Genomic DNA, 19,568 nt, shown 5'->3' with positions numbered 1-19,568 from the left:
TTTTCTTACATTTTTCCAAAATCTGAATTTCCTCCTTATTAATGTATACATGATTGTTTTTCTTAAGGCCATAGTTATTTTTCCAAATGTTATAATTTCTTATCCTATCATACAGGAAAGACCTTTAATATATTGAGTATATAGAATGTTGGCCTATGTTATTCTAGCGAATAATAGGGGGACAGGAAATGGAAGAGGAGGGAGAAAATTTTGAATTCTAGATTCTGAATTTAGGGGTTCCTGGCTTATCCCTAGGGACACTGGGATTGATGCATATTCTCTGTGATACATGTGAGTATGAGAGGTAGGAGAAAACAAAGATTTGACCTAGCATCTTTGGTCCTGTCACTCCTCATAGATGGCAAATGTTTCTCTTATTGATACCATTTAAAAATGTGTTCAATTTATATGTGTATCTGTTATCAAGAATTACTGATTTACCACTTTGCTTTCTGCATATGTACTACACAATAAACTGATAGCTGTTGTATTAATACACAAATGTTCATGACTACAGCCAAGATTGTAAAAAGAGTAAATGTGGTTCATGGACTTTTTTGTGTGTGTTCTGCAAGTGTACTATAATATATTCTGGAATATAGTCTAAAAATTTCAGGAGAAAAGGACAGTTACCTCCTATGGTCTCTCATCATGACCCGCTATCACCACATGCTGCCTGAGAAACAACCTAGATGAAAGATAAGGCTTCCATTAGTAGCCGGTGATATCAGGTAGTATTCCATTTTCATCAGTTGGCAGTAGCAGGGTAACACAAACCACTTCCATTTTAAAGTCTTAAAAAAAAAGCTATTTTTACCTATAACATCAGCCACTCAGTTTTATGTTTTAATATGTTAAAAGTTTCAGTTTACAGAACTTGGAATTTTTCTCTTCAAATAATATCATAACCATGAATGATAAAAAATTAAATTTTGCTGCATATTTCCCAAGGAATAGGATTTTTAATCATGAATTATTTTATTTCAGTAATTCTATGATGTGCATATCTTTAACACATCGGCTATGATTACAGGAGAGTTAAATTATTTGGGAATGCCTTTGTAAGTGAACTTTCAAAAATAGAGCAAAACTCTTATATGATCCTATGGAAAAGGAAAATAGTTTTATATTTCTTCTGCCTTTCTTCGTGAATAAAGTGCTTAAAACTTCTTAATGATGCGCTATCACTTTGAGCCAACTACATAATCCTTATAATATCTGTTCATAATCATCTATACTTCCTGAAATTTTCTCCGTCATGAAAGAAACTTGATGCCCATGGCTTCATTAAATTTGGGGACAATTGTCATCTAGTGATTGTCTTATTTAATATCAATATCAGTTCTTTTTGCCTATGAAACCACATTTGATTTAGCTTGTACAGTAAAACTGATTTGTATTATATGCTGTGTGTAGCTTTGTCTGTATATCTTTAGTGTTGATATGTGCTTTGTAACATATAGAATATCTAGTTTTAAAAAAGAAATACAAATAGATGATTACATTTGTTTAAAATTTTTCTCCAAGCAAATATAAAAACAGAATTTCACACTACTTGAATTCAATGTAAGAATAAAATAAAATTGCTAGTTTTTTTGGTGGTCACCACAGAATATTGGATTTGGTAAATAATAAGAACAGTGAGATGTGTCTCTCATCTTGCAGGAAGTGGTCAGTGTTTTTACACTATTCTTTTTTTGTTTTAATTTTATTTTATTTTATTTGAGAAAATACTGTACAGAGGGGTTACAATTACATGGGCAGGAAAATGCATACATACATTTCTTACCAAGCATTGCAGCCTCCTCCTTTGTTTTCCCTTCACCTCCCTTCCCAGCCTCCCCCCTCCCCCCCACCCAATCATACTCCCCTCCCCCTCCCCCCCCCCCCCACGACATTGTAAAGCTGGTTTTGACATGACATTTTGTACTTCTCATTGTTGCAACAGGTCCACCTGAATCCTTAAACGACTTGTTTGTCCCCATCTCCTCCACATGTTATACTGACATCAAATATAGTGAAAGCGGGGGTTACACTGTGGGGGAGGGACATACAAAGCAACAAAGAAATAATCTTATAAATGCGTTAGAAACACATGCATGAAAGAAACAAAAACATTAAAATACATATTTGAGGGTTCGTTTTCCTAACATCACATTCTCTGACTTTTTCCACTTGACTCATACCTATACTAGATATTGCAAATAAGGGAAACCATGGGACCTATGTTTCTTTGGGCCTGGCTTACTTCACTTAATATAATTTTTTCCAAGTCTTTCCATTTCCTAACAAATGGGGAAATGTCATTCTTTCTGATGGAGGCATAGAATTCCATTGTGTATATATACCACATCTTCTTGATCCATTCATCTACTGTTTTTACACTATTCTAAACATTTATATTAAGTGACTTAAATTATTTAGTTTTTTTGGCCATCATATAGACCTTTATTTTGATTCTTAGCATTTTAAACTGGCTTTGAAATCATATATAAAAATGGCTATTGTCTATAACATTTTATTTTTTCCTTTAGCTGTGTTTTTAAGAGAATTTTTTAAAATGTTACATCAAAGTCAAATAACATGGAATTAGGTTTTAAAATGTCCTTTTAAATAATCTGTATCAATCACAATTGTATTACATACTATTTTAAGGGTTTATGTTTGTTGTAGTCATGCTAAAGCTTATACACTTTTTATCATTAATCTCTTTTAAAAAAAGAATTTCCAAATAAGAGCTTGTGTTTTTTTTCTGAGAACATGAGATGTTTATCATTCTATTAAACAAAATTCTATAAAAATACTTTGAAAGAAAAATGTATCTTTGCTATAACTAACTTAACCTTCAATAATGAATTTTGTGAAGTAAAATTGTATAAAATTTCTGACATTTTATGAAGATTTCTACAAATAAGCCAAGCAGTAAATGAAATGTCTTAAAGACAAAGATGGATAATGAGTAATTTTTGATGGATTATACACACAGGTATCAAATTACTTGATCCTTACTTCCTAGAAAAGGTTAATGACTCTTGTTTGCTTTTACCCTTTTACTTAACTGTTGTTTATAAGGATTAAGATAGAGACTGCACTGAAGGGAGCATATGCCTATATGTCACTTTGACTGTGAAAGTTTTTGTAATATAATAGGGAACTGAGCTACATAATGGATAATATTGCTAATCATTATTAAAAAATTATTTGAATTGTTACAATTCTCCCAGGGCTGTTAGAACAAAATTACTATCCAAAACAGTATTTTTTTCTTCAATAAAAATTAGACATGATTTTAATCATATGTATTTGCCTGATTATTAAAAGCCCTAAACTCACACAATAATTCACTTAATTTATTAAAAATAAAGCATTTTAAACAAAAAGCTACTTTGGTATGTGCAGATTTATCCCTTCTATAAGTTAAAGATTTTTAAGACATTTTTTGTTTCATGGTGAATAGCATTTTATGTAAACTGTGCAGTTTTTGTTATCAAACTTCAACATTAGTAATTGCGCTAAAACAATATCACTATATATTTATAATAACCACTAAAAAATATTTTATAGTTGAATTACAGTTACTTTTATATAAATGCCATCTTTCACACAGCACATGTTTACTTGTCTTTGTAACCGAATATATCAGTAATCTTATAGGACCATTCTTTTTTTCATCTGTCATTTTTAAAGGTGCCCTGGCCATACACGTATTTGATTAAAGCCACTTAGGAATTAGAGCACTTAAGTTTAAAGCAGGGAATATAATACTTTTCCTGAAACACCTTGAAAGAGGTTTGTTGAAAGAAGAGAGCTGTGGCATTCATCATCTACTGACCTCTTCCTGTTATATTTATGGCCAGACCATTGCTAATTTAACTTAAAATGCATTAGTATAACTCAACACTTTTTTGTGTGTGTTTCAGGTGTGTGGAGGTCATTGCAAAGGAAGGACAAAACCTGAAAGAGCTGTATTTGGTGTCCTGTAAAATCACAGATTATGGTATGTAATGAGCCATTTTCAAAAATAAAGGGCTATTAAATCATTAAAGGTTTTTCTTAGAAGAGGAATTATCTTATACAGACCATTTCTGTTCATTTACACTAATTATGATGCAACTTCCCCTCAAAATGGCAGAGAAATTGGGATTTAAGAACCAGAGTAAAATGAATGTGTATATCAGTTCATTGTTCATGTAATTACACATGCACACACATAAACACACACATGCAAATACACTCATATAGGAAAAAAAGGTATGGATACAAGTGAAAAATTTCTGGCCAATTAAATATAAATAAACAAATGAACATAACTGAGGAAATTATTAAACTGAGTATATCTGCCAACTTTAATATCATATCAAATGTATTTCTACTGACACTTTAAAGGCCAGCCTTCTTAGTGCTTTAATTTTTTTTAAGTAATAGAGATGTCCATATTTAGATCTGTGGTAAGGAAAGGGTATGCATTTGTTTATAACATTTTATTTTTTGCATGTATTTTTTATTGTAAAGATACTGTACAGAGGAGTTACAATTACATAAGTAAGGTAATGAGTACATTTCCTATGGAGCATTGTTACCTCCTCCTTTGTTTTTCCCCTACCACCCCATCCCTCCCTACCTGTCCAACTCCTGCCTCCCTCCCCCCGAAAGTTGTAAAGTTCATTTTCAACATAGTGTCTTGCACATCTCATTGTTTGTAACATTTTAAATTATCTTGTTTCGATATCCTTTTAAATTGGAGAAAAGCAAGATATTATGAAAATATATAATATCCTATTGTAGTAATAAAATAACCTAGCTTATACTTGTTCAGCTTTTATTTTTCTTAGCAATTTATATATTTTAGTCAAAATACAGTTTTAACCAGGTATTTTGAATTATAAAAGTCTGAAATGATTCTTTTTCCCTTTTGTAATTTTTTATTTGTTTAAAGTTGATAAATGCTTTCTACTTTGAAGAAAATTAAAATTCCATTATTCTTTTTTTTCTATTAGTTTTGACATATACTAATGTCTTCTATCCTATGATGTCATGCTTGCCATCTGCCCTGGATCAGGGATTTGTATTTTAAAAGCTACTAAACTCATCATTTAGGAAAACTACTAAAGCTATAATTTAAAAAAAAATGTTGAATTGGATATGTAGCTAAATGGTAGGCTACTGACCTAGCATATCCAAGGCTGTGGATTTAATTTTTAGCTTCACAAACCAATAAATGTAAAACTTTTATATTTAAAACATCCCTAGCTAATTTTCAAAGTTAAATTTTTGAGAATGATAAATCCACCTTTGATGAATTTATTCATAACATTCCTGTGTTAATTTTTTCCTAATTCTACCTTGTAGAATTTTAATGTATTGTTTTTCTTGCCTTGTTCTTTTTTAATCCCATTTTTGCAATCTAGTTACAGTTTCTCTTTAAAACCTTCATTATCACTCTGTTTTCTCTGCCCAACATAGGGCATATTGAGAATATGTATGCACATCTGAATTTGTTGATTAACTAGTACTAGCATTTATTACAGACTTTTTTTTACCTGGCATTCAGGTCTTTAACAGAAATTTCATAACTGCATTTCTATTCTTGTATGTTTTTCCTCTTTACCTAGTCACTGCAGGTGATCAAGGGCAATAAATTAAGTCCCTTTTCTTTTTTCATGAGCTCTTCTGAGACTGTGCAATGAAAAATGTCCCTAAAGTTGCAGTTTGTTTTGGAGGTACAGATAAATTTTGACACATAACAAAGCTAGCACCCAGCACATAGCTGTTAAGTTAGCAAATGCAAAGAATGTTCTAGACAATATGGAAAAGAGAAAAATCTTTGAACATGTAGTGGATTTGTGGTAACAACCTGGCTTTGTTCTTTATTCCTGTTCGTGAAGTTCCTTCACGTGTCTTTGGCTTAGTTTCCTCATTTGTAAAATATAGATTTACTGCTTGTTTTTGTAATTACTACTCAGTCTAGTAATATTCACTAAAAACTTATTACCTGCTTTCCTTTATTAAAAAAGGGTGTGTGTGTGAGTGTGTGTATGTGTGTGTGTGTGTGTGTGTGTGTGTGTGTGTGTGTGTGATTCTTGTTATAGTTGTTGTTTTTAGTTACATATAGTTACTATTGTTTTGTGGCATTCTTATGTTGCAGTATTTTGAGATATTTGGAGTTTTATTTTGGTATGGTGAAAATATGTTGCATACCCCATGTAAGCATCAGGAAAAATTGGAGATCTTCTATTTCACATGAATGCACTATAGCACTATATCCAAGATTACTTAAATCTGCATTTCTAAGTACTAGGGCTCCTGCCTAAGTGATAGTCATGTCAACCAAAGTTGAGAACAACCTGAGCTAGTCCACTGGAGAGGAATTGTGGGAATATTTTCAGGATGCACCATCCATAGTTATGAGAGATCAGTCATGATTTTTCTTGTACCTCAGTCTCTCCAGCCTTCAAGCTTTCTACTTTGCATCTTCTATCTTTCTTCTTTCCTTAGGTTTGAGGTACTCAAAATGTTCATGAGGAAGAGAGAAAAAGAGGTCAATAAGTTCTAAGAACATACTATAATTGCTTGTGATTGTAAAGTGAAAGCAAATTACTGAAAGTTTGGTTCAACTCATTTTTTTTAGTATACTGGCAGTAATTTATGAGTAGAGTAACTTTTTTTAAAAAAGACAGCAAAAAGATTATTCTACAATACCAGAGAAACAGCATGCCAGTGAAGGTTGCAGTTCTGCTAAGAGAGGCTACCTTTTTTCTCTTACCCTATGTTAATTTTAATTTCCAAGGAATATAGTGATCCTTCTTTAACTTGGTAAGTAGACAGATATCCTACAGAATGTTTCATTATTGAAATCAGTAAATTATATTGTATGCCTAACATGTGGGCTTTTATCCTTCAAATTACTAGACTATATTTCTGCTTCCTATTGCTTTACTCATGTTCAAGTTGGCCAGTTCTCCCCTTTTCTGTGATACTGAGTATATATATGGTACTATGTGTGTATATATGGTACGGTATGTTTATGTGTGGTACTATGCATATATACATTTACATATATACATACACACATTTCTATTTTCTTTTTTAATACATATTTTTTTATTGTAAAGAAAGGGGTTACAGTTACATGAGTAAAGTAATGAGTACACTTCCTACCAAGCATTGTGATCCCCTTCTTTGTTTTTCCCCTACCATCCTTTCCCTTCTGACCTCCCCAACTTCTCCCTCCACCCACGTCCCCCCCCGAAGTTGTAAAGATCACTTTCAATGTAGTGTCTTGTATATTTCAGCTTTTTGTTATTTCCCTTCCCCTCCCAAAATTAGAAAAATGTATATATAAGATGGAGAGCACCGGAATCAAATACAGTGAAAACAAGGGTTATACCATGGGAGAAGAACATACAAAAGAAACAGAAAATATCATACAGTACATTATAAGTGCATTAAAAACAACAGCAAGAAAGATAAAACTCGTGTCCCTATCTTGGGGTTCATTTTGCTTAGCATCATCTTATATGGTCATATATACATAGCTTTTGATCTTTTCTGTTTGTCCTAGACACATAATAGTTATTGCAAATAAGGGAAATCATGGGAGTTGTTTTTCTTTGGGCCTGGCTTACTTCACTTAATATAATTTTTTCCAAGTCTTTCCATTTCCTAACAAATGAGGTGGTCTCATTCTTTCTGAAGGAGGCATAGAATTCCATTGTGTGTGTGTGTGTATGTGTGTGTGTGTACACCACATTTTCTTGATCCATTCATCTACTGAAGGGCATATGGGTTGGTTTCATATCTTAGCTATGGTGAATAATGCTGCGATAAACATAGGTGTGCTAGTAGTTTTAGAATGGCCCTGGTTGTGATCCTTTGGGTAAATACCCAAAAGTGGGATTGCTGGGTCATAGGGAAGCTCTATACATATACACATTTCTATACATGTATAGCATGTGAAAAATTTTGAGAATTTATTTAATTTATTAATTCAGAAACAGCATCTCACCATTTGTCATCTTTATCTTGATTCCCATAGGTGTTAAGTGTGGTATTATAGTACTTAGCAATACCTGGCCAAGTTACGAATTTATATTTATTACAATTGATATATGATATAGTTGTCATGAAGAAAACTTTCATGCTAGTAGTCTTACAACTCTCCATATTGACCCTAGATCTTTTCTGGAAAAGGATAGCCATTGTAATCAAATCAATAATTCAGGGAAATTTCTCCCAGAAGAGATACTTAATATTGTTACTTTTCTGTCACTGAACAAATGTATGTTTTAGGCAGTATGGTGGGGAAATACAAACTTAGAAATTAAAATTCTAGTTTTTCCTTTTGTTTTCTTTGCTATTTAGAGCAACTACTTAACCTCTTCCTTTCTGTCTTTTTCTTCTATTATGCCATCAGTTAATATCTGTCACATAAGGTAATGAATATATAAGATCTGTGCATGGCATATGAGGGCACAGTGGATGCTAATGGACAATTCTACTGTATAATGACAGAATCTCTCTCTCCCTCTTTCTCTCTGTCTTTGTCTTAGTTTGTCTCACAGGATTAGCCCTCATCTCCTGCAAATGTAGCCATTCCATTTGTGAACATTATTATTTAGAAGTTGGAACAATGTTAATCTTTACTTGCCTTGTTGACTTCCAGACCCAGTAGAGAAGAGAAAGATGTAACAAGAATTTTTAAAACTTTCTTTGGTGTTATTGTTGTAGACTTTGTATAACATTTGAGGCCATGCTAGTTTTAAACTTTTGGTCCTCCTTACTCAGCTTCCCCAGCACTGGGATGCAGGTATTACACAACATTTGGCGTAAGAAGTCTAAAATCTTGAATTTAACCTCCCTGTCTTGAGTTTGATTCCCTTCTCTTCTTTTATAGTTCTTTTCTTGGTTGCTCTTAGTTTTCCTGTTTCGTGGGTAATTTGTTATTTCATAGTTTATAGTCTACATTTTTTATTTTCCTTTAAAAACTTAAAAAAACTTCTCCTTCAGAAAACCTAGCCTTTTTAGTCAGAAAAATATTGAGTTGAAATCAGTCTGTATTGTTTAAGTTTATGGAGATCAGAACTAGTCTTGTTCTTGGGCAGCATGGCACTTCACATGATAAAATGGGATGAATGACTAAAGCACTTCTCTCCATTAGTGTTTCTATAGTAAATTTTTCCAGTGTGACCCAGCTGTCAGGGGCCAGCTTTAAAAGGGACTGGGGTTACTTCTGGGTTGTTAGCATATTTCTTTTTACTTTACCAGTCCAGAGGGGCCTTAGAAATACACTCTAGAGATACCTTTTTGTTTCCCTTTACAATTTGTCAAATAGTCTTTAATTGAAGAGGGCTATAAGCATTCAACTACTAACATTATTGTTTGGGGGCTGACAAGGTTACTAACAACCCAAAGACTCACTGTTTTATTTGTGCCATGATGGTGATCAAAGTGAAGGCCTTGTGCTTACTAGAAAAATGCTGTACCATGGAGCTACATCCCCCTCCCAAAGACTCTTTGTCTACTATGCGTCATAGTCCTCTTCACTTCCATGGCCCTTGGGCTGTTTTCCTTGGTCTGTTTTTATCTACACAGTATACTTTTAGATACAGTGCTTCTCTGTTGATCTGGAAGTTTGTTTTTTTTTAACGTAACAGCAAGGTTTGGCACATAACTTTTGGATTTCTCTTGACAAAAGGTCTCCCGAGTCATGGAGGTCACTGTGTCCATAGCAGGATACATGTTCATTTTATCAAAAATATTGATTAAACAATCACAGGCCCTATTGTAGAGGCAGGAGAAACATAATTTCTATATTCTGGTAGGTTTGAGAAGATATGGCTAACCTGTTTATTTAGGGGAAAATAATGCATCCCCTTCTTTCTCATAAGAATGGCAGAGTAGCCTTGGGAAATCAGTCTACTTTGGCGTAACAAATGCTTCACCACCCGAGTTTGATTAACCTTCTACCTCTAAGAGAGATCAATGGACTGAATATTCCCTACCTTTTCTTATGATACTGGACCTCTTTAGCTATGAGTTAAATTAGAATCTCAGCTACATTATGAAAGCAAAGCAAATAAATGAACAAATGAAATTTGAGGAAGCGTAATGGCTTTCACCCTATCAAGAATGCGTCTCCTTTCTTGCCAAATCACTATATAAATTATTCAATGAAATTCTTATACCAAAATAATTTTGCTCCTTATTATATCATCTTATTTTCATATTATTACACATGTATTATGTACAATGAGGTTTTATTTGAAACAAGATTATTTGTTTATCACTTTCATTTTTGTTTTGCTTCCCAATTGTATTTTAAACTGTTCCAAGATTGCTGTGTGAGATTCAACTTTTTTTTATCCAGGAATAACTGCAATACTTATAAAATAGCAGAGAAGAGTTTGAGAACATATATTTGCAAGTATAAAAGAATATCTTCCAGTTTACTCTTGGTTATTCATACTTTCTGTACTTCATTCTATTAAATACAGATAGCTTTTCTTGTTTCCTACAAAATACTAGTACATTGCTAAATCTGTTGAAATTTCCCTTTTTTCCATATCCATCTTAAAAGTTACTTCTTTCTGCTTCTATTTCTTTTTTCCCCCATACTATTATATTTAACAAATCTTTTGATTTTTTTTTTACTTTTCAGTAATGGACATGTTGCACTAAAAATTGTTATTACATATTATATATATGTAAAATTGTTATTTTTTTGTTTTTTTTGGGGGGGGGGGGGGACGGTCGTGGGCCTGAACTGTGGGCCTGGGTGCTGTCCCTCAGCTCTTCAACTCAAGGCTAACGTTCTACCACTTGAGCCACAGCACCAATTCAGGCTTTTTTTTCCCCGGCTTATGTGGTACTGAGGAATCGAACCTAGGGCCTCATGCATGCAAGGCAAGTGCACTACCACTGAGCCCAAAAATTGTTATTATATATTTTAAAGCACCTTTTTGTGCTTATATGTGTCTGCTGGTCCTCGGGCTTGAGCTCGGTGTTTAGTAACTGCCCTTAGCTTTTTTTGCTCAATGCTAGCACTCTACCTCTTGAGTCACAGCTGCACTTCTGACTTTTTGCTGACTAATTGAAGATAAGATTGTTGTGGACTTTCCTATCCAGTCTGGCTTCAAACCACAATCCTCAGATCTTAGCTTCCTGAGTAGTTAGGATTACAAGTGTGAGCCACCTGTATCTGGCTATAAAGTTTTTAAAAATACTTTTCCTTGCTCAACAGCAAATAAATTGTTGGTTCTCTTGCATATTTCCTAGACACCCAAAGACCTCAACTATGTAACCTTGAAATAAGAGATTAAACAATGCTTATAGACTCTTTGTTCCTTCAAAAATATTAGTGTACTGATGTCAAAATTAACTCTATCTTCATAAATGGATTTTGAGAAAGGTAGAAGGGTAATTGTGATCAAATAAACATTGTTTATAGTAAATTTGTTAAAATAAAACCTTCTTGTACAGTTTGTCAATGTTAATTAAGAAAATTAAGAAACATCCTAACATATTTAAATGATAAATGGACCTTTTTCTATGTGTTTCTTAAATCTCCAAGCACATATATACTGTTTTTCCAAATTAACTTTTTATAAACAAGTACCAATTTTTCACACTTTAACTTAGTTGTTGCTTAAAATAATAACCCTCCAACTCGCCTTTTTTCAGTTACTTTTAGCCTTTCTTGAATTATCATTTGTTTTCATGTATTATGTAATAGTACAAAGAGAATCATGATTGATCATTGTCAGCATTGTAATAGTGATGAGTAAATTTAAATGGAACAATAATATTTTGAATACCAATATAGATGTGGGGGGGGAGGGGCTGGGACTTGAATACATGGCCTGGGTGCTGTTCCTCAGCTCTTTTGCTCTTTTGCTCAAGGCTAGTGCTCTGCCACTTAAGCCACACTTCCAGTTGCAGCTTTTTGGTGATTATTAGGAGGTAAAAGTCTTCTGGACTTCCGTGGTTAGGCTGGCTTCAAACTGAGGTTCTCAGATCTTTGCCCCCAAAGTAGCTAGGAATACAGGCATGAGCCACAGTTACCTGGCTGCCAAATTAATTTTTTATTTTATTTTTTTTTGTTTTGTTTTTTTAAATTGTGAAATAGTTGTACAAAGGAATTGCTCACCCCTTTCAACATTCTCACCCATCCCTCTCCTCCCCACCCTTCCCTCACTCTTCTTAATTTTATAGGATATACATTGGATTCTTGACTTCATTCTTCATTTGTTCACTCCATTCCTTTTAATCCCACCTCACCCCTTTCAAGTATCCACTTCCTGGTGTTTTATTGCACTGAATTTTTACTTTGCCTTTTTAAGGAATTTTACTATTTGAATTCATCCTTGAATCTGCTGCATTTCAGTTAATACATTTGTATAATTGGCATATCACTCCACATGTTTACTTATAAACTTACAAGCTAGAGCTGGCCTCCACGTGACAATGGAAAACATGCAGCCTTTGTCTCTCTGGGCCAGACTTACTTCACTTACCACAATTTTTTCTAGGTCTTTCCATTTCTTTACAAATGGTGCAATTTCATTCTTAATAATGGATGAGTAAAATTCCATTGTGTGGGTGTGTGCGCATGTGTGTGTGTGTGTATCACATTTTCTTGATTCATTTGTCCACTGAGGAGCATCTGGGCTGATTCTATACCTTGGCTTTGGTGAATAGTCTTGCAGTAAACATGGTGGTACTGATGGTTTTACTGTAGCCTGCCTTGTAATCTTTTAAGATAATGCCCAGGAGTGCAATTGCTGGATACTAGTATAGCTCTTTGTTTAATTTTTTGAGTAACCTCCACACTGCTTTCCAGAGTGGCTGAACAAGTTTACATTCCCACCAACACTATATTAGAGTTCCCGTTGGTCACCTCCTCACCAGCATTTGTAACTGTTTCTTTTCTCAATGATAGCCCATTCTGACTATGGTGAGGTAAAATCTCAAAGTTATTTTGATTTGCATTTCCTTTAAAATGCTGTATTTCTAGTAGTCTTAGAAGAAATTACTTGAAAGATTCACATTGGAGAAAGAATTGACCTATATGATCTTTAAATTCTTTACTAACCCTGAACTGTATTATGTAGTGGTTTTATTTTTTGTTTTAGCCAAAATTGTTAATTTGGTGTATACTCTGAGTGAATGATAAGGAAAATACAGAGATAGACAGATGAGAGATAGATACTCCTTTGTTAAAAAAAGAAAATGAGATTTTTAAAATCGTATTAACAATATACCAGTATCAATTTAAAGAAGCTATCTAAGATACAGAGACCCAAGAGAGAACAAAACTATTGCAATAGTTTTGGGAAAGATTTATGGAAGAGGCAGCAGGAGAGTACAAAAGAAAGGGCATCTGAGGTAGTTCAATGCTAGGAAAGGCTCAAAGCAAGAACAGGTGTCTGAATGGAAGAGTTTGTATGCATTGGTTAATCTAAAGAAAGAACAGAAACCATCCAAAATGATTACATGAACACACAGGCAAGTTTTGAAGAAACCTTATGAAAATATTCTAGTTGAAAATTCAGGGTAAGTGCCAATTTTTCTTGCAACTTTTCCTATCTTCACTCTTCCCATGGCAACAACTTCACTTAACATATAGTATATAAAATGAAACACTACTTTGGGTTATAACTACTAAATCACTATTTGGTTCAACTGTGAACATGTCCGATGTAATGTTCATAATAATAATATACCAAGTAATATTTATTGAAGATTTTTCTATGGACATTATCTAATTCCTTTTAATATCCCACTTCAATTCCAGTCTGTTAACCTTTGCGCTTACATTGTAAAACTTGGGCCTGCTTCATGTAGTTTGTGAATTAATATTCAATAGAAAGATTGTTTCTTACAAAACCACTTACAGATAAGTAATGTGCTTAGAGTATTTATTATTAAAAACTATTATTTATACCACATGTGTTTCAACAAATACTTTCTTAATATTTTCAAATTTATTTATTTATTTTTAATTGTGAGAATACCACACAGAGGAGTTACAATTACATGGGCAAGATAACGAGTACATTTCTTTTTTTTAAATTTTTTTTATTGTGAAAATACTGTACAGAGGGGTTACAATTACATGGGTAAGATAATGAATACATTTCTTATCAAGCATTGTAGCCTCCTCCTTTGTTTTCCCTTTCCATCCCTTCCCATCCTTCCCCAGCCCCCACGAGTACATTTCTTATCAAGCATTGTTGCCTCCTCTTTTATTTCCCCTTCCCATACTCCTCCCAATATTTTCAAATTTTTATATAGTTCTTCATTATTTACTCTTACATTTTCTTTTAAAATTATTAAGCAAACTCATGAAAGAAGATCTATTATTTCTTTTAGACAAATTATCAAAATGAGAACCCAAATCTTCCCACTACAGTTAACTACTCAAATTTCATTGCTTTTCATATAAACATTATTTCTTCCTTTAAGTGGTCATTTTCAACTGATTTACATGACACTTTTTTTTAACATGTACATGATTAGAGATACATAATTGTGTCATTGTAGTTCTCTTTTTAAGTTCTTTAAACGTGAACTCAGAAGTTCCCATTCCTTGGTGCTTCACTTCCCATTAACTTCTTTTTCTCTGAAGAAAGCCTCTCTGGTAAGAAATCAAATTGAACCTCTCTTCAGTGTGGCTTTGTATTCTGCCTCCTGTTCACTTTAGCTTTTGGACTCATTTTTTGAAATACCATGAACAGCAGGAATAAAAAGGGAGGGGGAAAAAAAAACAAGAGCTACATCTTTTCCTTCTAAAGCATTAAACCACATCCCTTCCTCCTCCTTCTAGTGCTCTCTTTTGGACTTTCCTACTATGCAAGATAATTTTATTGTTCCAGATAATGTTTGACTTAATCTACTATTTATTGGTTGTCAATTTGACCTATGAGATCTGATTTCTTTGGAAAGAAAACAAGGAGCCAAAAGTAAACAAATATCCATAAACACCAACTTTTCAATTAGAAGTGATAGTAACAATAAAATTTAACATAACTTAAACATTGAAGTGACTTTTGTTACTGCATACTTATATCTGATCAGACTTAACATCTTCATATTCACTAACATGATAGGGGAAAGGTGTCCAGAAGAGATCTCTTTCTTTAAATTTACTCTCTGGGCTTCCTTATATAAACAATTACTTTCTTTTAATCTTGGCTTACCTGACTTCAACTGACATAGAAAAGATAAGAAAGAATAATACATGATTGTTTATCTTTATATATTAGCTTTAAAATATTACCCTGCTTTGTTTAAAACTTCAAAGATGACCAATGTGAAATTGTTGTTAGTTATGGTTTTTAATATTAGCAGTTATTTTTAGCAATTTTTATTTAAATTATTTTTGGCAATCATTTAATATTTTTTAAACTTCACTCTATTGGCTCCTATCTTCTGTTCATATGGTCTTCATTATAGCAAGATATACCAGGCTTTTCTTATGTACCTCATGTTAAAGGCCTTGGATCATCCAAAGCCTCTGGTTCCTTTGAATCAGTTTTTCTGTCTGTTTTGTACTATGAATCTTACATTATTTTCTGCTTAAAACTCCAGCCTAAGCACCATTATATATCCTATCACAGACCTAACCTTCCTATTGTACCTCAGCAAAGTCAGCCTTCCTGGGTTTTAAAGAACCTTTATTCAAGAATGCCTCATAATACTAGAAACTTCAGGATTCTTTTATCCAACAGTGTCTTAATCCACAGCTACATTTTCTGCTTCTTGTAAAGCTAAGAGTAGGAAGGAGAAGTCGTTTTACATTTTAGCTACTCCATCATTTTTCTGGGGATTATCTTCTTATTTTGTTTGCTTCAAATTTTCTGCATTTAAGTATTGAAATTGGACCTCTTGGACCCAGCCATTTGAAACAAATAGAAAAGTGTTCAAACTATATGATCTTATATACTCTCATTTAAGAGGCTTTCAAACTTCTTTTTCCTCCAGTAAGAAACACATCCTGCATTTAAAGTGCTTGTCAGACTCTGACTAAACTGATTTTTATCACTTACTAACACATAGAACAGTTTGTAAAATACTAGTATAGTTCTGCTTTTCCTCAGGGTATAGATATGTAATAGATCTGACAATAAATGACCAGCTCAAGAGCAGTAAACAGGTGATTATCCCTAGCACAAAATAAATACTGTGTTATAGGTAGGTGATAATCAAGCTTTTAAAGCTCATCAAGTATTTTGATTGCATTATCTGTAAGATCAGAGATTAATGCTTTCCATCTCATATCTTTAGGTGAAACTGAACAGTTTCCCTTGATGATTACACTCTAATATATATACTAAATAGAACTTTTTTTCTGAGGTAAAAGTCATATTTATTAATTTCCTAACTAATAATACTTTTAATTTAAGATTAAGCTGTTCATTTTAACCCTTATTCTATAACATTCCCTTGGGTTTAAGACTTACTCACCTAGAATTTGTCTGTGAAACGTGTTTCTTCTCTAAGGTTTATCTGAATGACATTAAATAATGTGAACTGTTCAACTTTTCAAACAATAGTGCTCAATTGTCATGCCTGATCCAGCCTCTGTGCCTCAGTGTTCCATGTGTGCTGAAGCCTGAGAGCAACTTGGCTGTCACTAAATATGACAGATTGTGAGCAAAGAAAAGGGAATTTTAAAATTTGAAAAGAAAGAGCAAACGAAAGGTAATATAAAATTAATGTTACTAGCCAAAACACTTTCATATAGTAAATAATTCCTAGGAGCAGAAGAAAACATTGTATAGAGAACTAGCTTCCTATTATTGGTTGATTGTCTTGTGCTTATTGTTAATTATCCTTAGGTCTTTTTTAGTTTAAGTTTTCCTTTTGTTTATTTCTAGTATCTGTTTTCTAGAAAGTCTGGGAGCTTTGCCAAGAAAAAAAATGTGTTTGAAGAATTTGTTTCCTTTCATAAAGATTCTTCTGTTCTTCCACTGGATTTTAGAATCACAATAATACCCTATCTGTGTACCCATTTGTATATTTGGAAATTCCTCTGAAGTCAGGATCTGGAAGTTGGATGTGGAATCCTGAAGCCCAGAGATGCTGTTCAGGAGCTCATACAGGGACCAGTCATGACAGTGTCATCTAGAATAACACTGTTTGAACATGCTTGAGAAAGAAATTTCAGTTGCTTATTTTCTATAACAATAAATTACCTTTTAAATGATTGAGAGTTTGTATATCTCAACATTAAAGCACTTAAAGACCCTAGGTATGATCCCCAGCACCACAGGTGTATCATGCGCATGCACGCACACGCGAGTGTGCACATGCGCTCTCTTTCTTTCTCTCTCTCTCGAAAAAGTACATTATAGTAACAGATATGTTATAATAGCATGCATTTATAATGTATGTGCATATATGTATCAGTAATAAAGATTCAAACTGCCAGTCTTGAATAGCAAAAGGAACTTAAATCTTTAGCTCTAAAAAATAAATGAAGTGTTTGAAATTCAATCAGTCTTATTTTATGTTAAGGCGAATGTACTTGGCTTTTGTTGAGAATCAGACCGTCTGCTCTGGTTTACATAAGAAATTGGGTGAAATCCTCTAAAACATTTGCTTTCAACTTTGCCTTTACGGCACACCTTCCAATCAAGGTTTGCATATGATTTACTTTCTAAAAAATTACAACTTATAACAGATTCATTGATATGCTTTTTTCACTATCTTGGAACTTTGATAAAATTTTCCTACATGGCAGGAAGAGAGGTGAGTTTATGAAGCATGCTAAAATTTGTACATAATTTGCGATTTTTAATAAGGTTTTTATTGTGAAAATATTGTACAGAGGGGTTACAGTTACATGAGCAAGGTAATGAGAACATTTCTTATCAAGCATTGTTGCCTCCTCCTTTGTTTTTTTTTCCCTACCATCCCTTCCCTCCCACCTCCACCCCCCCAATTGTAAAAAGTTTGTTTTTCAACATAGTGTATTCTACATGCCATTGTTGCAATGGGTCAACCTGTATCCCTAGTTAAACATTTTGTTATTTGTAATAACTAGTATATGTCTGGGACAAGTAGAAAAGGTCAAAAGCTAAATGCATATCACCAGATAAGATGAAGTTAAGTGAAATGAACCCCAAGATAGGGACACAAGTGTTTTTTTCTTTCTTGCTATTGTTTCTAAATTGTTTCTAACATATTTATAAGGTACCACGTGATTTTTTTTTTGCTTTGTGTATCCCTCCCCCATAGTATAACCCCTGTTTTCACTGTATTTAATGTTGGTATAATTTGGGGAGTGGAAGAGGAAAAAACAAAATAATTTGTGATTTCTTTCATGACAGTTTTTGGTGCATAGTACTTCCCAGTATAAGTAATTATTGGTTTTTTTATATACCATTGTGAAGTTAGTTCCCTGTTTTCCATATGGAAGCATCTGCAAATTGCTATTATATTTTTTTAATTTCATAATATTTAGGGCCAGAGTAAGTCTAGGAAATATGTCACAAATATATCTCATGGTTACTATCATCCATTACAGTCATCATTTTAGAAAGCAACACACTGATTCTAGTACTAGGAACCTTTCATGACAAATGGGACACTAAACAGCTTACAAGTAAAGAGGGACCCACACACACTACAAACATAAATTGTATATTACTTTTTTAACAAGCTCATGTTTCATCTTTGCTAGATACATTATTGATCTGAAATCTATTATAATTCCCTAGGTTTATAAAATATAATTTTAACTTCTAATCAATAAAGTGCTATTAATTTTTAATAGTCTACATACCATATACTTTTAAAGTAGTTGCTTTGTGATACAGTATTAAATTTAGAAATCTTATTTCTAAAGGTTTTTTGGTATAGCAAGGCCCTTTAAATCATGTTTCATAAGTAGTAGGCTCTACGATCTTTTTGCCTTACTATTATTTTTTAACCTTGGAAAACCAGTTTAGAATTTGACTTTGGAGCTATAGTTTATTTTTAGACTATTACAAATCTATCTAAATCTGCATCCTGCCAGAAACATAGAATCTCTTCTAGCTTATGATTGTAATATATGATTTGTGTAGACTCAAGTCTGTCTCACAAATGCATATAGTATTTTCTGAACCGAGTGTCTGTTCTGTTAGGCAGGTTTCTAACTGTGCATGTTCAGTTCACTGATTGACTGACTGTGAGTGAAATTATTCTCACTAACACATACTCAATTCTCAACTACTATAGAAAGGATGGACTACAGGACCCAAATTGGTCCCTCACTAACAAAGCTTTCTTTCTTTCCATAGTAATACTTACACAGTGAATGAAAATTCAGTGACCTATATTCTTCCATTTAAATCTTTAAAAATTTAAATTAAAACTTTGTCAACAGTAATTCTAGCCATACTGAGGCAAAAAGAGCGTTCCCTACAATCTGGCAGCACTAAATGTAATTCATAACTATCAAAAATCCGTTTTCTCTGCATAACTTTTAAGCACACTCCTGATGTCTTGAAAATTCCATGCAATTTTCTTTAAAAGTTGGTTTGGAATGCCACTGTGCATCTTGAAGCCCACATACAGTGAGT

At 33.2% G+C, this 19,568-nt stretch overlaps 1 protein-coding gene across 1 annotated transcript in view; it reads left to right on the top strand.

The window, feature by feature from the left end:
* Nucleotides 1–19,568, top strand: part of Fbxl17 (F-box and leucine rich repeat protein 17) — a 460,085-nt gene that overhangs the window by 292,492 nt on the left and 148,025 nt on the right. The window contains exon 7 of the mRNA XM_042691962.1: nt 3,921–3,997. Within this exon, the coding sequence (XP_042547896.1) occupies nt 3,921–3,997 (77 nt within the window). The remainder of the gene's footprint in view (nt 1–3,920; nt 3,998–19,568) is intronic.

The sequence above is a fragment of the Dipodomys spectabilis genome, unplaced genomic scaffold, assembly GCF_019054845.1.
Source record: "Dipodomys spectabilis isolate Male_0828 unplaced genomic scaffold, ASM1905484v1 ptg000147l, whole genome shotgun sequence".
Classification (NCBI taxonomy): Eukaryota; Metazoa; Chordata; class Mammalia; order Rodentia; family Heteromyidae; genus Dipodomys; species Dipodomys spectabilis.
The sequence above is the reverse complement of the archived record's forward strand: the minus strand, read 5'-3'. Positions and strand labels throughout refer to the sequence as shown.